Source organism: Gymnoscopelus braueri, assembly GCF_963280865.1.
Source record: "Gymnoscopelus braueri genome assembly, chromosome: 14".
NCBI lineage: Eukaryota > Metazoa > Chordata > Actinopteri > Myctophiformes > Myctophidae > Gymnoscopelus > Gymnoscopelus braueri.
The window spans coordinates 22417093-22437913 of record NC_137619.1 but is presented as its reverse complement, the minus strand read 5'-3'; the positions used below and the strand labels follow the sequence as shown (position 1 = coordinate 22437913).

The following is a 20821-nucleotide window of genomic DNA, read 5'->3' as shown; positions in this document are numbered from 1 at the left end:
GTGAGCATTTTGCGTTCTCTCTGGATGCAAACAAGTCGACTTGAGCCCGGCCGAACCGGGCCCAAATCAGGTCCGCAACCCGTGGGTTGAGTGACCATTCCCCGTATCGAAGCCCGCCCCTGGACAGCAGGTCCGCCCCGCTGTTCAGGAGGCCCGGCACACGGGAGGCGCGTAGTGAAGCTAGGCGCGACACGCTCCAGAGCGTCAGCTCGCGTGCCAATCTGTCCAACACAAGGGAACCCAAGCCTCCTTGTTTGTTGACATAGCACATCGTTGTGGTATTGTCCGTTCTGACCAGGACATGACACCCCACGATGCGGCTCTCGAAGTGCTTGAGAGCGAGGAAGACCGCCAACAGCTCCAGGTAATTGATGTGGCACTCCTTCAGAATAGAGTCCCACGTCCCCCTGGCTGAGTAGCCGTCGTGGACAGCCCCCCAACCCGAAAGGCTGGCGTCCGTGGTAATCACCTTCCGTGACACTACTGCGCCTATCCTGACCCCTTCGGACAGGAAGGTCGCTTGTGACAACGGTTGGAGTGACACCACACACCGTGGTGACACTACCACCTTCCGAGAGCCCATGGTGTGCGGGATCCTCAGAGCCCGCATCCACCTCTGGAAGGGTCTCATGTGGAACCTGCCCAACCGGATCAGGTGTATGGCCGAGGCCATGAGACCCGCTGCTTGCATGCATGTTCTGTACGTGACTCGACGCCCCACGCGCAGAGAGCGTACACATGCCAGGAAGCTGTTTATTCTGTCCTGAGACAGACGTGCCACCATCGTGGTTGAATCCAGCAAGATTCCCACGAAGGTGGCTTGTTGGGATGGGATCAGCACGCTCTTCTGAGCGTTGATCGTGAATCCCAGGGATGTTAGGTGTGCAATGGCCAACTCTGTGTGCCGCGCCACCTCCTCCCTCGATCCTGCTGCCAGCAGCCAGTCGTCTATGTACGTCGCCAGACGGAGACCTTGCTGCCGCAGTGGAGCTGAGATGAGGAGGCTGCAGCCTTGTCGGCCGCAGGCCCGAGGCGCCTCCATTCCTGCTCCTCCGACACGTGGCAAGAGGCTAGGTAGCTACCTAGCTTAGTCGTAGCTGTTAGCTTTACGGCCTAGCCAGCTAACAGCCTTCGAGCTAGCTCGAGCCTCGTGCTGTTTACAGAAAACTGAGAGGACAGGAAAGAAAGTAAAATAACGTCGAAACACGGGAGTGTTTAAATAAAACAGAAACTAATATCAAAAAGCGCCCGTAGAGAGGCACAGGTGCCCTCGCTTTGGGATTTTGTTGGAATTTCAAAGTTTCTCCGTAGATTGCTTGCTTGTGACTCGTGGGCATTCGCTGGGCAGAGTGAAGGAAGAGGGCCCCTATGACGCGGGGGGTTTTATACCCCGACCGGTAAACCGGATTTGCGTCACAGGACCCTATCCAATAAGATTGCAACGGGAGTCCATGTATTGTGCTCTGTGCATCGCCAGGGGGCGATGATATAACATATGTAAGTACATTACGAAGGAAAGACATAAAAACTCTGTTACAAGCTAGTCCGGAATAAAAAATGTACTTGAGTACAAAAGTATTGGTATAAAAATGTACTTAAAGTACCAAAAGTAGAAAGTACTCATTATGCATAAATGTCTCATTTCACAAGTTTTAAAATGTTTGAAAATAGCAGATCTCGCGAGTCGCCACGCATTGTGAGCTTGTAGATAGGCCATTTTCAAATGGCCGAAATGTACGGGCTGAAGTGGTTAATGTATGTTTTGTAATAATAATCAAAATCTACAAATGAACTAGTAACTAAAGTTTTCAAATAATTGTAGTGGGGCGAAAAGTGAAATATTTACCTCTCAGCTGTATAGTGGAGTAGAAGTAAAAGTACTGAAAATTGGATACACTACAGTACATTAAAAAATACCTCAAAATTGTACTTAAGTACAGTACCTAGTTACTTTACACCACTGCTTGATAACCGGTTTGTATTGACAGCTCAAACCACCTATGGCTGTTACAAAAGTGAGCATACCCATGAATAGACCAATAGCAGTGGTATTGAGGGGCGGGCTCAAGAAGATGTAATGTAAAGTTTTTTAACTTGGCTTGTTGTTTTGTTTTGATACTAGTCCAAGAGGAGGAAGCTTTGAGGAAAGAATGGTTCCGTCAATATACGTTTCGTGGTCTGAAGATGATTTGATAGTTTTTAATTTATAGCCATGGGTTTGATCAAGTATAACGCTGGACGCGAGAATCCAACGGTGGCGGCGACAGACGCAGAGGTACGTAAACATTTGTGCTCGCTAACTGTGTTAGCCTGTTAGCTAACTTCATGAATAGAGTACACAATCCTATTGCCAGGAAGGATAGTCGCACTGTGATTGGTTAGGTTGCAGTGTTGCCAGATTTTGTGAGAGACATAAGCAACCAGGTCTAGGAAAACAAGCCCAGAAGAAGCAACTGTAGGCACTAGACTAGGCCATTTATGAGCAGTGAGCACTTAAACCAATCAAAATCAAAAATAGCAGATCTACGCTCGAGCTTGTAGATCTGCTATTTTCAAACTATCTTGAAACAAAATGTGTAATATTTGGTAGATTGTTTAAAACTTTCTAACACTGGAATTTCTGGTACAGGACTCCCTGGCACAAAACATGGGGAGTAGGGACAAATGCATATTAATTTGGGGGTCCATCATGACATGTCATGAAAATATTTGAAAGCCAATGAAAGCATGCCTAATAATAAGCAACTACACTTAAGAAACGAGGCCAAAAAACTGCAACCCGTCATATAAGCCTAAAGTCGCTTATAATAAGCGGACATGGCAACACTGGTAAGTTGTCGTTAGGCAACAGCTGGGATACGGTATAAAAGTCCTCGGTGGACAGAACCCGCAATGATAAGATAAATAACTATAGCTAATCATGTAGAAAATAGTGTTTTAATAAATGTATGACATTGAATTGAAGACGAGTGAAATTCGTGTTTTAACGATTAACGGCCATAGAAAAAATCAGAGAAAACTTAAACTGAAATTTGAAATGTTTGGTCGTTTAAAGGTTAATGTTATAATTGTAGTTATATGTAGCTTCTATTGTATATCATATCATATCATATATCACAAACGCGTAGTTGCCTGTCAGCCAACTACCTAATCACAGAGCTACCGTCCCGTTGGGCTATGGGACGTAGACACTATCCTTCCTTCTCTTTCGTTTCCTTTAACGTCTGGCTAACGTCTTGTAGCAGGAGTTGTCTATCGGCATTCTGGTGTCAAATTGACGTTTTCCAAGTCAAACCACCATAACCTTTTGTCATTTTAACGGCCTGCCACGCTTTGAGACAAAAGTCAAAATCATACATTCTAAAATAACGCCTCAATAGCGACGAAATTGCCAAATTAGCGTGCACTAACAGGCCTTGGTTAGCTCTTAACAAAGTCACTGTGGCCCCCCAAACTTCTTTAAACTGAGTGGCCTGCAGTAATTACATTTTAAAACTTGTTTAAGCTGCAGTGCCATTTCCTTTGGACAACACCAAGGAAGACTAATACAGCCAGTACAGCTGTCAAAGCATTGGAATGTTGTCCTACTTGCCCTAGATAGTCTTGTCTTCCTGAGCCATAGAAGCTGTAACTTGTAAACAATGTTATGAATATAGGCCAAGGCATGTAATGCCTTGGCCGTTATTCATAACATCGTTAAGTGATTACTTACCAACTATAATTGCAAAGTAATCATGTGCAACATGTTTACAAATATCAGTCACAAAGTTACTGTGGGTCAGTGGGTGCAGCTATTTATTAATGTAACTAATCTCCGACTATTTCTTGTTGACAGTCAGTGAATAATACTTGACATTTTGAGTGTTTGGGATTTGTGTGTATCTGTTTACATATTCTGCTCCCTGCCTGCATCCAAGCCTTGGTGATGACCTACAAGGCAAGGGCATGGCACCCCCTTACCTTAAGTACATGATCCATCCTTTCCCATACACTTTGCTAACACAGGACAATAATTGTCCTATTTTGCATGGGTGACATAGGGAAGAGAAGAACAATTATTGTTCTTCTCTCTTCCCTATGTCACCCACGCAAATACCAAGTGTCCAAAACTCTTCTCCCCCCTACACTCAAGCTGTGTAATGACCTCAGAACTGTAGAATCACTCTCCATTTCCCACCACAGTCTGAAAACTTTTTTCCACATCTCTGTAGACCATTGCCTATGGTTTTTGCTCCAATGAACTCTCAAATGTGCAATAGTCTTTGTAATGATGGGTTTACTTTATACGCTGAAACCCTACTATAATAACACTGTCCATGTACAGTAGGTCTAGTTGTCAACGGACTGTTCTTGCTGACACAGTGATCACGCCTTGCGCTAACATTATCAGTCACCTGAGGAAGAGTTGCTCCTCTGTTTTTCCTTACATATCACACTAATGCATGAGCATCACTGTATTGAATGTGTGCAAGCCACCACAATAGGCTCTATGTACAGCGGCCATATTGAAAAGAATTTAGGCCTCTTCCTTCACAGGTCTTACCAATTATACTAATTAAGTCACAGTGGTTCTCAAATGTTTTCATTTCAAGGACCCCCATAACTCCCCCAGAGTGTACAAATGGACCCATTTGGTTCCATTTGTACACTCTCAGTGTACACACCCGTAAGGAGCCATTTGGAACCCCCTCAAGGAACCATGAGGGTCAGGGGTGCGATGCTCACAGGACGGCCTTGCACGCCTTGCATGAACCTATTTGACCAGGAGCACGCGCAGGCATACTACTTTAAATTAACACCTCAACAAAGTTTTCAAAGGCTCCCTACTCACACCTAGCGAATTAACATAGGAATAAGCCAAGATGCTTATCAATTGTCCATTGTGTGACCTGTAGTGTAGGTGCTAAGCGACGTGCGCGTCACGTCATTAAAATACAGTGCAACCACGTTTCAATTCAGCATTGCAACACTGATGAGGATACCTGCCTGGTGAGACCCACTGGTGTAGCAGAGCGTTTCCAGTGAGCCAACATGCACAATATCAGAACCCTGACTCTGTTTGACCAGAATGGAACAGGGCCTTCATTAGTATCATTGGTAACACCTGTGAAGGAAGTAAGGAAGAGGCCCAATTTCTTTCCAATATTGCTGCTGTGCATAGAGCCTATTTAACATACATCAAAATTCAGATGTCACTGTTCCTATTGAAACACTTGCCAGTTGAGCAGCCTGTTGTAACTGAAGCGCCTGCTATCAGTGCTCTAATAGTCTTGCGTGGCCAGACTGTTGCCTCCCACAATTTTTCAATTTTCAAATGTTTCCGGTCATACAGTCTGGGACTGTCTGGGAAGCTCTGATCATGATTCAAATATAAAGCGGATGTGGAGCCTCCTCCCCACTTCCGTTCCGTCTTTACAGTCGCGGAAATTTATCCTAATACAAACAAAAGTCATCTAAGTATATATAGCTTGCTGTTTAGCAGAAATGTAAATAAAAAAATGAAATGTAAAGATATTTTAAAATATATTTTCGTGAAAGGAAGTGCCAGCTTCCCCTCTCGGATTTCGGAAGGTGTAGTTCCAGACTACTGTATATAGCATTCGGAGATTGTGGAGGAATAGTTGTCTGGCTATGCGAGACTAGTGCTCTAATAATGAACCCATTTATATTTTCCTTTTGCCATCTTGATGCAAAATCGATGTCAACGTGGCCTGTTCAGCATTGTATACACGGCGCCACAGAGGATGTAAATTGCTTAATTGTGTTTATATAGAGCTGTATGGATCAGATGCACTCCACTTAGTTATTCAGGTTTTTTCCTAATTTGTTGCCTGAATATGTGTGTGCATTTTTTGTATATGTCTGCACATGTGTGTAGGCTGGGGAGGAGAAAGTGTTTGAAGCCTGTAATGGTGTCAAACTAGAAAGTGCTGGGTGTGTCTCTGTGTGTGCCAAAGAACATCGAAGGAAAGGGTATATATATGTGTGTATGTGCATGCATGCCGGGGGTTGTTTACTTGCATTCCTTGGCAACTTGTTGGGGGTCCAATTCCATCAAGAGGTCTGCTAAGTTGAACCCAGGCAGCGCATGGTCTGCTGAGCTCACTCCGTTGCTGGAATCTTTCTCAGCAAGCAGTGCAACAGCACCTAAACCTTTTTCACCCTCCTCTTCCTCTTTGGTTTGTTATTTGGGGGTGGATTGTCTTACCGATGAGGTCATGTCTTTCTTAATGGGCGTCGGACAGGTAACCTGAAACAACGTGTGGCATCTGCCATCTGGTCTCACCGGGACTCATTGATAGGTGTCCGTTAATGCATGGGTGATTAGGGCTGCACATATAGTTTATACTATAGTACAGTATGTGCAACATTTTAAGAATTATTCTCACCACTTCCCAAAATTGCCCACGCTGCTGCCTTTACTGTATAATTATATTTGCAATAACTGGCTAACTGCTTAATGAAACAGGCTAACTGCTTAATAAAACAGGCTAAGAAAATACGGTGTATATAGCCTATAGTATAATAACTTGAAAAGGATATTCTGCATATTTTTAAATGACTTTGGCTACATGTGATGTCTGTAGAATCGGATGTTTCTGACCTTTAAATGCCATACTCTTGCAAGGCAAGCACTTATCATTTGCATCACACACCTGAAATGTGTGAGTTTTCTCTTTTTTTAAATGGGTCAGTGAGTACAGACGATGTACATTATGACAGATTAAAAAGAAATTGAGGTGATATAGAATATATCAAAGTCTGATGTTAAAACACCCGTGGGTCATAAAGAAATTCTCCCAAACAAATGAGTACTTATAATACTAAGAATTGTGCTCCCCCACCCATGATATTTAGTTATACAGTATTTGATACAGTATGTGATTTGTAGACAGACTTGGATTTCAGCCTCTTTGGCTAAATTGGTACTTTTCTGGCATCATTTTGTGCTTGTTAACTCTTTCAGTGCCACAAGACGTCAAATACGTCATGAGGCCTGACGCCCCGTGTGCCACAAGACATCAAATACGTCATCAAATTTTGAAAAACATGTTCAGAACCCAAGATAATGATTTGAAGATTTGCTGCTCCATTCACTTCTTGTTTAACTTTTTACTGAAAAAGGCTGTATCTCGGCTCCTAAGCACTTTTTCTTTTCCAATTAATTTTGGTTGTGGCACGAGTAAAACACCTCGACTAGTTTAGTTTATTTTTAGAACATAGTTCTTAAGTGATTAAAAAAAAAGTTAACAGTATATTTGAATGGGAAAATCTCTTTATGACCCAGGGGGCGTGGCTTTGATGTCAGGATTCCCCTACTCTATAGGGTCTACTCCATAGAATATGATATTAATTTCATTGAGCCTAATATGCGACTTACTGTTTGACTATGCTTTGTTTTTCCAGAGTAAGCTGTTGTGCCAGGGAGCTAATAACCAGAGCTATGTGTGTGAGTCGGGCCACTGCTGCGGAGAGACGCAGTGCTGCAGCTACTACTATGAACTATGGTGTAAGTTACTTGCACTTTCCTTGCCTCCCTCCATTACGACAGCTGTTAAGCTGATATAATTAGCCCCATTGTTTTTTTGGTGCTGTCATGGTTATTTATCACAATGATTAATTTCTCATTGTCTCAATGATTTTTGATTTGATTTGATTTGATTTTTTCACTTGCACCTTCACTTATAGTATATCAGGAATGCATTTGCCAATTTAAGCCACAGCAGGCATTGGAAATAAAATGTAATGTTTCAGAATTGAATATATTCTATATGATTAGTCTTTGAGCATATCTAAAGTCACAGCCCTACACCTCCACTTCTGATCTGTCTTTTTTTCATTGGCCACTTTGACAGGTAAGCAGTCATCATTCAAGGGCCCTATTTGTCCCCTATTTGGCTTGTAAAGTAGTGGAAGTGGCTAGTTAACTTAAAATCCATAAGCCACTGTTGCCGTGGACAAAAACTTGGTTTTCTCTAATGACTGCTAGACCACTCACTCATTTGGATATGAAGTAGATCTGCTACTTGAGCTTTACTTTACTGTGAACTTGTGCGATAGCCAGTGATCTTGTAATGTACTTATTTCACTATAGAAATCCTGTACTAACCCTACATATTACATGTTGACCATAATATTCAAACCTGGTCTAGAAATAACTTGTTGACTAAAAGTTTAGTAAAACTGCAGAAAGGCCATCCCTGTGTGTTGAATGTCACAGGATGACTGGACTTGTTTACTGGTTACACTGCTGGTAGTTGGCAGCCAGGCTGTTTCTCATGTTACGGCCCGGGCGTCCCCGTTCCATTTTAATAAGCACTTCACAGACCCCCCAGACTGCTCCTTGGTCCTTTTTAAGGTCGAGGGAGCATTTCATGACTCACTGTCTAGCTTTTTGTCTGCTGAATGGAGCATCCATGCTGACCAGTGGAAGGTGGCAGAGATCCAATAATTGTATTCGAATTAAGGAGTAGAAAACGTGTGTGTGTGCGTGTGTAGATTTGTAATTGCAATGTGTAAATTAGTTAGCATTAGGTGTACGTGTCCTATCATGGCAATAATCATGTCTGTGAAGATGTCACTTACTATTATTATGGGTGACAGTGATTCAGTGGGTACAGGGCACAGCGGAGTTCTGTCAGCGTTGCTAAACACTGTAAACAACATCTTGCAGTGTATTATGGCTTTTATATGATGATTGCATGTTTAGTGAAAGTTTTCTACAAAGTAGAATTCATACATAAGTACAGAAGAGGACAGGTGACTAACAGAATCACTTCTACCAGCAAATGCCTCAGTGTAAATCTATCCGTTTGTAAATTTGATGGTGTACAAATGTACTATAGTATACATTTGTATACTCTTAAGAGCTAAATGTACACAGAGGATTTTACTGTGAGTATAAAGCACTAATGCTTTATTGGCAAAACTCTTACACTTGGAAATAAGCCATTCCTAAGCCAATAATTTGATAATTTATTCAAATAATTGGCTTAGGAATGCGACGAAAACAAAAAAATCTCCATGAATTCAAGGCTTATTGGGTGTGTAATTGATAGAAAATAAGTATTTTTTTGGGTGAACTACTCCTTAACACCACTCCCATCTATATCCACCCCTACCACAGTGACATGGTGTGGTTCAGTTAGTTATGTGCCCACGGGATCCTCATCTAAGGGGACAACTTAAAGTTGTAGTGGCTTGGGATATATTGTGGGCACATCTTAAATCTTCTGGCCACAAGATTTTCCATGCGGTTCAGTTAGTTACTGTATGTCATGGCCACAAGATACTATACTGTATATGTTGTGCTCACAAGATCCTCAATTATTGGCCACTGTCACATTACAGTTCTAGAGGCCATGAGATTGGGATTTTGTGGGCATGTCTTATAGCTTGTGGCTGTGACATATTGTATATCTCTTATATTTAGTGTAGTACAGTACAGTAGACTAAGACTACACATAAGGCAGTGATATGCTGTGCTGCTGTTGCAACCAACTGCATATCACTACAAGAACAAGACCACAAACAAAAATACCACAGTGTACGATATTTCACAGTATAATTTTCTTTTGTTCTTTTCATACTATGCCCTATCAAAAACAAGTATTTTGCTTTGAAGAACATTGTCTTTGTGTATAACCGAAACTCTAAAAGTAGTTGTATGTAAATGTTACAATACTACTTATTAGTATTGTAACATTTACATACAATTACTGATATGAAGCCCATGTCTATAATGCAATATAAACATACTTGGATGCATTATAATCAGCTTATAACGCTTTATAAGTCTAGTTATAAAGCACTCATAATGCTTTATAACTACAATCATAACACAAAGCATTTCATAATGAAGTATAAGGTCAAGTGGTAGCAAAGATCATAGTGCATAACATTTCTCACAGTCATACATTATCATTTAGTAATGCATTATAAAAAATATAATGTATTAAAACTATGAGAATTATAATACAATACATATATTATCTTGGCCAAAAGAAATCTGAGTGACCAGCAATTACGAAGTGTTATGATACTTGACCGTATACAGTAAGTCTTTATAAAATGCTTAATGTATTATTATTAAGAATAACAAAAAAAGACCACATCCTAATGATATGAAATGAAAAAGAAAAACGTCTATTATCACAGTGAGTCTTCTTTAACTCATTCACTGCCAGAACTTTTTTATTTTTGCGTTTGACAAACTGTCAGAGATTTTTCATAGAAAAAAGAAAGTACTCAGGAGCCAAGATACAAAATGTTTAAGTTTTAAGTTAACAAGGAAGTGGATGGGAGTCTAGATCTTCAACAAATCATATCTCCTTGGTCTTTAGGTTAAAAATTAAATAAATAAATAAGAAAAAAGAAAAAAAAGATTTTTTTTATTTTTTTTTTAATTAAAAGTCGTTTTAGTCGTTCTTGGCAGAGGGGGCTTTAAGGACAAAAGTCGTTTTAGTCGTTCTAGGCAGGGAATGAGTTAAGAGACTAACTGTCATCTTGTCTCGATCCCCATAGGGTTCTGGTTGGTTTGGACTCTGATCATCATTCTGACGTGTTGCTGTGTATGTCAGCACCGACGCTCCAAACAGCGCTTCCAGCAGCAGCGAAGACAGAACGAGATCAACCTCATAGCCTACAGAGAAGCCCACAACAACAACCAGCTGCCGCTCTATCTCCGTGAGTGACCCTTCCAACACTTTTCAAATAATGATTTCATCAGGCGTTTTCTCCTGCGGTAAATCAAATTTTTTGCTTGGACATACAAGTGTTGAACGACATATCGCACAACGAAAGTGGCGTCTAAACTACCTTAACTCTTTAACTGCCAGAGTAAATAGTGTAATAGTGTCACCCCCCTGCAAGCAAAAACGAGCGATTTTACTGTACCTTTGAAAAATAATGGAATATTTTTTTGTGATCACCGTCCACTCCTCACAGTGATCGCCTCATTACACGCACAGGGGTCTCGTAGAATCGGGCGAAAAAAAATTGTTCGGTCGCGGTAATCCATTCCATAGTTGAATATTCAACATGGGCCAGTTGAATGTGATTTTACTACACGAAACCAGCTTCATTTTGTTATGATCACGTGATTTCTGGGTGTATTTTTCTTCGGTGATCTTGGGATCATTCACAGCGTGTGTAACGTGTCGGTTGACTCTTGTTGCTCAAAGTATAAATTGGGCTTTACGGTATGGTGATTGGTGAAGAGAGACTGAAAATGACTTGCTATAGAGGCCATGAGAACATAACCATGATGTGTTCAAGTCTGTACCTCATGTCTTGTATTAACTGGTTGAACCACCATGATGCCAAACACCTTTTACAGTCAAAATCAGAGGCAGATAGCGTATGATGGAGTAACGTTGTTAAGGCATACTGGCATTGACTCAAAGACTTGACAGCCTCACATAATATTTAAGCATAAGTAGCCCTGTGCAGCGTGCCTGCAGGTCTTGGCAAAGTCTTAAAATGTCTTAATTTCTAGGGCTAGGCCATAACCTGAATTTTAAATCCACCAGACTGAGTATTGTCATTTTTCATGCATGCTTATTTACGGGTGAATTTAGTCTTACGTTTCATTCTGGTATTAAAATGGTCCACAAATGTCTTAAACATAACTTAGAACACACAGTCACCCTGGGGTAGCATGCATACTTGCACATACATTCACACACAAGTTAAACCATGGTATATTGAAATGGTTTGCATCTCTGTATTCAGGGCAACCAGTCCATTCAAGTGATAGTGCAGGTTTTTATGTTTGGGTTTGATATTCCAAGGCAACAAAATGCCAACTGTAGTGAAACTATAGTGCCGATATAAAATCGGCAAAAAATGACCAGAACCTGGAATGTGCAATAACAAACAAATATATAAAAACAATAACAAGCCATTTCATTCCCTCACTCTCATTCATCAGGATTCCTTCCAGAATACCTGCTTCCAGCCTATGAGGAGGTATTTGACCGCCCAGCCACACCCCCACCTCCCTACAGCCCTCTCCAGTCTGTGACTCCACCCGCTGACACACCAGAGAACGCTCCTTTAACTCCGCCCCTCCAGCCCGACGGCGCTTCGTCCCTAGACACGGCCGCCCCACTCGGCACAGCTCCAGAGCCCTCACAGGCCCCGCCTCACGACGGTTGCCTGGACGACAAAGACTCCACGCCGGGCCGGTACCGGCGGTTCACTGGTGACTCTGGAATAGAGGTGTGTGACGGCCATGAATTGTGGGAACAGCAAGGCTTTCTGGGGAGAGAGGAGGAAGAGGAGGAGCAGTGCGAAAGCTGTGGAGCCCAGGCCACAGCTCACACACGCGTTACACACACAGACACACACATGCACAATGACACAGACACACACACAGATATGAAGACAGATACAGTCTCAGAGGTAATCCACTAGACTCCCTCATAGCTGCATAGTCAAATGCATTGATGTAACTTTGTTGCTCAGGGGTTTGGGTTTATTATACATGGTTACTGGTTAACGCACGCCCCTGTGTGTGTATGTATGGCAGGTGTTCGTGCACAGATTTGTTGTACAAAAGTACAAAAACAAGTGGAAAAAAAGGGTTAAGATTTTCGCAGACTTAAAGCTACAATCCATAGCGTTGTTGTTGTTTTTTTTCCCCCGTTGTCACTCTGTCCCGATGCAGAGAGGAAATTGCAACGATGTCCGAACTATAATAAAGATGGTAATGACGCTGTCAACCAACCAGTAGGGTAAGGAGACAACCTCCAACCACTGCAGATGTGCTAGTTATAGCATACTCTACCATGCAGATTGGTTCAAATGTTTTTTGTTTTTTTTCATTTGTTGAAATTCTTCATTAAAATAAGTCCTGGATTGTAGCTTTAATAAAAAGAAAAAAGCGCGAATGAATCGTTTATAAAAACACCACCAGCAGCACTCATGTACACCATTGTAGTGTACACAAAGACTGTACCACAGCAGGACCAGTTATCTAACAACTGATGCTTTGGTTGAGTTCTTCACTCTAACTCATCTCTTATGAGCAGCATTTACGGGCATTTACGGTTCATAGTGCAATGTGTAAAAAAGGGATGATAAATCATAAAAGGGCAAAAAATATGGATGAGTGATTTTGATGCGCCTGTTGGTGATCGTGTCTCAGTCAGTACTCTTATCTCTGCCTGTACTGTATCTTCCATTTCCCTGGAAAGCCAGTCACAGTGGGCATTCCTCTGTGATGCCACGGTGCCATAACTAGTAGCATCTTGTAGCTTCTATTTCTTTTCTTATTTGAAAATAATAGTGAGGTGTAACATCCAGTAGACTAGCAAAGTAACCTTTTCAGTACACAGGCATTTATCAATGTCTTCTAGTTCTAACCATAAACCAACACATGTTGACTCTCATATTTTTATGGAGCTATGCAAGATTGGGGCTTTCTTTTTGTTTGCAAAAAAAAAGAAACTGCACTGATAACAGTTGGGTTTAAATCCAAGGGAAAATGATAACATAATATTTATTATATTTTAAGCCCAAACTAAAAGTGAGAGCAGTTTACATGCCTTTTCTTTTTTTTTTCATGCTCGTTTACCGAGCAGGTTTGACAACACTTTGCAGCATTTAAATTTGTCCCAGGTTAGTTTCAAAGATTGTTTCCTTCAGGGACTATTTCAATGTCGAAGAGTTAACCTACCCAGCAGAACAACCATATGTTTTTCTATCACAGGCCGTTGAATGTAGGTTCTTGGCAAGCAGCTGTTTTTCTCCTAAAACACCCTAATACAAAAGGGAATGCCTGGCGAGTTTCTGGAAAAACAACCAACCCGACTCAAGTATACACTCCATCTGTAAATGGACAAAACGAGTTGGAATGCTGCCAGTGAAATAAAGAAAAGTAAACTAAACAAAAACGCCCAAACAAATGCAAACATTCTCCAGTAACAGTCGAGCGTAAAAACACATGTCGGTTCAGCACTTTTTCTACATGTAGCATTGACCAGCAGTCTTACAGTCCATCTGGCAGGTTGTTAATTTTGTTCAGTAATGATGCGGATCGTAAGTGATACTTATAAAGTGGAAGAAATAAAGAAAAGTGAGCCAGTTAGAGCAGTATAATCAACCACTTCAGAGGTTAGAGGTGGCACGTGCTTGTAAGAAGCGGATTGTCTCTTTATCCAACAGATAACGTAGGACAAAGTACTCACTATATTCTGAATTTACCATGGCCAAAGTATGGTTTATGTACAGTATATATTTTTGTATATTTTCATGCTGACAGGCACAATATTTAAACCGTTACAGCTGCCAATCTAAACAATTGTTTGCATTTATTAACAATTTTAGGCTACACTGTAAAAATGTAACCAAATAGTCCATTTGGTTACATTTATATACTTGTGAGTTAAATCAACATTGAGGATTTAATCTAAAATCAATCGCAGTATTCAAGTAATCTTGGAGCTTGAGCATTGTTTATAATGTAACGTTCTCTCATTTGTGATAATGTAGGCCAAATACTATATTAAACAGCTTATAAATATCCCTTGGGCCTATTTCTACAATACAATTAATGCTGGGTAAGGCCTACTTGGAAGAAACAAAACAAAGTTGATTGTGTCTATTAAGCAAGGCTTGTACTGTATGTAACAAATAGAGAACATGTTGATTAACAGTTCGACTCAGATACTATCCAACTTGACACATATCTCACCAACTTTCCACTGGGATCATAGTTCCATCTCCCAGTGAGGTTGCTTTCTGCATAAGAATAAGAAAGTGCTTCCTTTGTCGTCAACCTGATTCAAAATGATAAGTGTAGTGTAGTGTTGTGTAGACTAGAGGATTGGGTTTACTTTCCACAGAACCCAATTCAAATGTGGTATGGAGAAATATTTTTTACTGAAAACCCATTGTACCCGTTGTCAGGGTACTTGGTGCAGTACACATTATCATAGTACTTTGAGGCCAATCTATTACAGTATGTCATATCGATGACATCAGTGATCTCCATATGATGGCCATTGTCAGAGTACTTGGAGGCCAGTCTATGATGTAATATTGATGACATCAGGGATCTCCTTATATGGGGATTTATAGATATCTTTAGAGAGACGGTAGAGAGACGGTGATCAGACCGTCACCGTACCAATTAGATGCACGCTTACACATAGATTTTGCGCAATTATAGATAGATAACAGTGTTGCGTTTGAGAATGATCAGAATCTCTGTGGGAATGGTCAGAAATCATGTGGGGGTGAGAATGAATAAAACGTCCCCACGCAGCGCTCTCCTGTCTCATGGGTTAAAGTCATACTCTGTAGGATTTGATGTTCGGTGGTTTGACAACATGCGGTGACTAGTGGTCACATCAAGTGCATTTTAATAATACGAATCCATGAGTTCCATTCCAGTCAGCGCCTTATAAGCTAGTAGCAGTAGCACACATTTGAGCTCATTTTCTTTCTAGCTGCCATTGGATTATGTTTGGAATAAAACTATCAATGTGGTTTAGATAGATGCCCATGATATTTTTTACATTTACAGTTTAACAGTGCCCACGCTGTTGGCTTTCAACTAGTGCCCCAAAACAAACTTCCTTAACCCTTGTGTAGTCTTGGTGGGTTGTAAGTGTGTAACTGACTATTTGACTGTGATTTTAACTGCTGGGTCAAAGATGTCCCGAAGACAATCTTTGTACCTGGTGTACAGCCTTCATGGTAATATGAATAAAGGCAATGTTTCACTTCTTCTAATGTTTTGGTCACTTAAGGCAAAGGCAGAAAATATCAAGTAGAAAAAAAGATAATTTTATGGTTTTGTTTTCTGCTGTTAAGCATGCTGTCGGTCATTTTTAACCCGAAGACAACACATGGGTTAAGAAAAATCAGCAGCAATCTCTTTGACTCTTTTAACTGTTTGGCTTTGATGGCTGCAAGGTTCTCCAGTATTCTCGCTGGATTTTCCTTGACAGACTTAACTAGACGTTTTCTGTGGCATCAGTGATGAAGTCCACTTTCAGACATTCCTCAATGCAATCCAGATGCCGCAGACTTCGGAAACAACTCCTCAAGCTTGTCTCTATGTTGAATACTGCCTAAAGATTCAATTCAACTCATATTGGTTTGTTTAGGTGTGTTACTGTCTGTCTGTTGCTAGCCTAGCCATTAGTCACCAGCATTGGATGTGCCTTATTTCCTGTGTAAGCACTATATTTGAGTATTTGGTGGGAATTTAGTGGCAGTTGTTGTGAAAAATATGCCAGAGAATAACTTTTAAATGGAAATATCCTGCAGAGTATGACTTTAAACACTTGATCTATTGCATCCATTTTATTTGCGCTACAATACAGCTCTGACAACTCAGTCACCTTTGATTTCTTCTTTTTTGATTGGGTGTTTTAACTCCAATTTAAATAGAATTTTGAGTGGCATGTAAAATAATGGAATGAAATGCTATCACTTTACGACATAACCTGCAAGTTGGACTTTAAGCCTCTGGTTCTACTACGTTATGTATATACAGTATGCTCTCTTTATTACCTGCTAAATGAAATTATATTTTTCTGTTTTTTCTTTTGTTTTTTGTGGTCACATTTTGTATCAAACCTGATGAAAAAAAGGTTATTAAATCATGTGGAGGATAACCTGCTCATTTGTTGTGGCATTTGTTTTTGCTTAAAAAATGAAAAAAGGCTGGCCTCATAGTCGACTAGCTATTGGGCTCTTGGCGACTATAGATCTTGCTTTTTTCTCCATACATTGTTTTGACAGCCTACATGACACCGGTTCATTCCGTCACAGATGGGCCTATCATCTGTCGTGCCTTTCCAGTGACTTCAGATGGTAAGGCAGTGAAGACCTGATAGGATAGCCACATTTAAGCTGTCATCATTCCCCTTGAATCTCAGAATAATATATTGCTATGTAACGTACCGCAAACACTGTAGTAGGATGTCAAGGTTACAGCTCAGACTGTAATAAAACCCACTGACACAGACATGTAAGTGAGGATTTTGTACCAAAAATAAAGCGCTACCTCATTTTTACGCCAGGAACAAATAAGCACATTTTCTTCCTAAAGACTTCATTGAACTAATACATGCTAAAAACTGTTGCACTTACTGGCTCCAAACAGGAATGAAAATGATGCTACAAAATATTGGGCATATATAGGGCATATACCATATACAAACAAAAACAGTAACAGAGGAGGCCATTTTCCAATATAGAGGCAGCCCATGAGGGCACATTGTCTTGCATGTACTGTAGGAGCGCAATGAGGCCAACAAATATTTGAGCATGTAGGGAGGCCTATATATGGCACTGCATAATTTTGTCTCCGCAAGTGGTTTTCAAACTTTTTGTGCCAAAGGCACACCTAAGGGCAAGTTACCGGTATTCATATCAGTACAAAATAGCCTCTATAACACGTGTTATCACTCGTGTTTTTCAAGGATACAGAAGCTGTCACTTTGATCATCAACTTCATGTTCAAATGTGTTTACCTGTTGTCTACAGGTAAACACATGATCTACATGCTGTAGATCATATGTCACACTAAACCAAAATAGTGCTAAATAGTGCTAAAAGTGGTTCTTTGATTCGTGATTATGTTCTACTAGACTCAGGTTCTGGCCGCTACTCTACCCTCACACCTACGTGGCACCGCCGATCCAACCAATATGTCTGAGTCTGTGCTCAGGAATGTGTCAAAAAAAAAAAATCTCCATGAATTCAAGGCTTCATGGAGTGTGTAATTGATAGAAAATAAGTAATTTTTGGGTGAATTATTCTTATAAGTGTCTTGTTCAGGGACACTTTGACACATTGCTGAGGCCTAGGATCGAGCCTGGGATTCATGGCTTGCCAGGCAGGCTCTCTAACCATTCAGCTATGGCCACATCATCAGCAGAGATTCTAACACAGTTCTACTCTGTAACAGTAAAGGGGTTTCAGGGGAAACCAGCAAAATGAGGAATAATATAATAAAAGACTGTCTTGCTAATAAAGCGTCATGTGACATGTCTCATTTTTTACAATGTATTTGATATTACCTTTATATTATTTAATAAATTATGCATTTCATCCTCATATATTGTCCAGCAACCTTTATGATAAAGGCGAAAAAAGATAGTAGACCCGTGGGAGCCAGATTGCTCAGATGGTTAGGGTTATGTTTTATATATTTTGTTTAAGACTTACAGTAGGCTGCCTTGCCCCACTGGAATACAGTGACTGATATGAATTAATAATATACTGGACCATACGTAAAATGAAGAATACTCATTATGGCCAAAACTGTTACTTTTCAGCATAAACATTCTAAAATAGCAAAAACAGCAGATCGACAAAAAAAAACAAGCCTCGCGCAAGATAATTTGGCAAGACACACCATCTCCGGTTTACTTCCCGTATCTGCATAGTCTCGCGTCTCGCGTAGCTATCTGCGTGAAGTGAGCAGACGCCAACCTACTTCCGGTCTCTTAAATAGGCGTCCGCCCACTTCACGCAGATAGCTACGCGAGATGCGAGACTATGCATTTTTTTCAGGACTTTCAAAAAGCGTTAAGCATTGGTTCTCAAAGTGGGGTCTGGGGACCCCCAGGGGTCCTTGGGGGGGTTCCAGGGGGTCCCCAGCAAAATGTTATTATTAAATATGGCTCTTTTATTGCTACTTTTAACTTTTTAATGGATCCTATGTAAGTAAAGCCTGATAAAAGTGTCAAACTCCCAAAATCCACCAGAATACTGGAAATTACATCTACTCTGTTAAAAATCCCCCCCCCCCTGGGAAAAAATCTCCTGCTATCGGACGGTCTGAGGTTGGCAGGTATGGGTAAGCCCCTTGAGATCATGCAGCATCTGGTTTTCAAGGGATTCCAAAATAATGAACCCTCATAATGAACCCTGATCATGAGTGGATGTATTTGCAAATTCAATCATTCTGTCAAGTTGAGAGGTAATAACTTCAAACATCTATTGTATCAGAAATGCCTGATGGTGCAAGAGAAAAGCTGAGGTTGCTCAATCAGAAGATTGTGGGTTTGAATCCTGGTCCAGATGAATATTTATTTTTGGTCAAAGTAAAAAGTTCAATATTATATTGTACATTTTATTGCAAGAGTGTTTGAAAATAGCAGATCTACCTACAAGCGACGCGTTGTGAGCTTGTAGATAATAGGCGATGCATATGCAGGTAGGTTGCTTATAATTGTGGTCTTGTTTTCCTAGACCTGATTGCTTATTTCTGTCACAAAATATGGCAACACTGACGTCCGAGTCAGACGACGTTGATATGACGTTCCACTGTAACCATCAAAAAGACATCCATACAACAACGTCGACACGACGTTCATACGCCGTTCATACGACGTCCAGGTCAGACCTCAGTAACCACCAAAAAAAACTAAAACCAACCAGACTTCTTATACAACGCCGATACGCCATGCCTACGACGTCTACACGACGTCCAGGTCAGACCTCAGTAAGTTGTTGCCACGACACCTGCTGGCTGAAAAAAATCAATGCATTGTTTTATGTCAAGGACCCCCAAAGTAATGTATTTGGCCGTGGATGTGGACCCCCATACAAGATTTGTGTTTTTAAAATGTTTCTAAACTATTTAAATACAACACTGTTTGAGAAACTAGTTGAAAACTCTATAGCCACCAAATGTTTCCAAAGTGACAATAACAGCCACTGTACTTGATTACAAAAAACTAGTATAGTTGTGGTTGATTAAAACTGCTATAGTTTTGGTCATAAAACTAAGAAATTAGTTAGTGGATGTATTTGTCAGTCAACCTGTCAAGGTGAGACGTGTATTGTTCAAACATTTAGACTATTAGAAATGACTGGTGGTCTAAGAGTAAAGCTGAAGTTTCACCTAATACAGTCTGGATGGCCGAGCGGTCTAAGGCGCTGCGTTCAGGTCGCAGTCTCCCCTGGAGGCGTGGGTTCGAATCCCACTTCAGACAGTAACTTTATGCATGCACTTCATGGTTTCACAACTCCTCCAAGGCCTTAAAAACAAGGCTCCAAACATCCCAAAACAAACTTGTAAGGCTACTTCTTGGCCTCAATCACAAAACCCATCTAACCCCTGCTCATTTTGCTAGGATTGGATGTCTTAGGGTTGAGGACAGAGTACAGCAACTTGCTATGGGCCTGGTCTTCAAGATACACCACAACATTGGGATCCCCCTGTATTTGTCAAAATACTTCCAAAATGTTAATGAAGTCCATGATCATAACACCAGAGGCAGCTCCACAAATCATGTTCAACCCAGATTTGGCTCAACAAAGGGAATGAACTCGTTCTCATGCTATTCATCAAAAATGTGGAATGCCCTACCAAAAGGAGTAAAGGAGTGTAAAACCCTACTCACTTTCAAAACTGCCCTAAAGATACACCTTCAGGAGGCTGCAATTCAAAAATGGCCCCTGTCCAAGTCCTAACCTACCCCCCTACCTCCCCCCCTCTCTCTTTCTTCTTTTGTACATATTTTTCACTTTTCATACCAGTAACCTGTAAACTGATTGTATGACATTCTGTATAGTAGTGTGTATATCTGTCTGTCTCTTATATGTCATCATGATTTGTGTGCATGGGGTTCTCATCTTAAACAAGCTTAGTGCTTAATGAGATTTCCAGTTTAGTAGACCTTGTATTGTGATTTTGTACTTCCATGTACTGTTATGTACTGTCATGTACTGTTCACATGTCTTACTAAATAAAGTACATCAATCAATCAATCAATCAATCAATCAATCAAAGGTTGTGGGTTTGAAACTTAGTCCCTGTGAATATTTATTTTTGGTCTTTGGTCATATG

General features: G+C 40.8%; 1 protein-coding gene across 1 annotated transcript; it reads left to right on the top strand.

The window, feature by feature from the left end:
- The first annotated feature begins 2099 nt into the window (after positions 1 to 2099).
- wbp1la (WW domain binding protein 1-like a) lies at positions 2100 to 16639 on the top strand. The gene is made up of 4 exons (XM_080450326.1): positions 2100 to 2275; positions 7408 to 7510; positions 10525 to 10686; positions 11933 to 16639. The coding sequence occupies exons 1-4, from the start codon at positions 2213 to 2215 to the stop codon at positions 12415 to 12417; spliced, it is 813 nt and encodes a 270-aa protein (XP_080306452.1). The 5' UTR covers positions 2100 to 2212; the 3' UTR covers positions 12418 to 16639.
- The last annotated feature ends 4182 nt before the right edge of the window (positions 16640 to 20821 follow it).

Excerpts from the sequence above, each read along its gene's own strand:
- wbp1la (XM_080450326.1), top strand. The coding sequence starts at position 2,213 with ATGGGTTTGATCAAGTATAACGCTGGACGCGAGAATCCAACGGTGGCG. Across the intron at positions 2,276-7,407 it reads TGGCGGCGACAGACGCAGAG|AGTAAGCTGTTGTGCCAGGG; the intron begins GTACGTAAACAT and ends TTGTTTTTCCAG. Across the intron at positions 7,511-10,524 it reads CTACTACTATGAACTATGGT|GGTTCTGGTTGGTTTGGACT; the intron begins GTAAGTTACTTG and ends CGATCCCCATAG.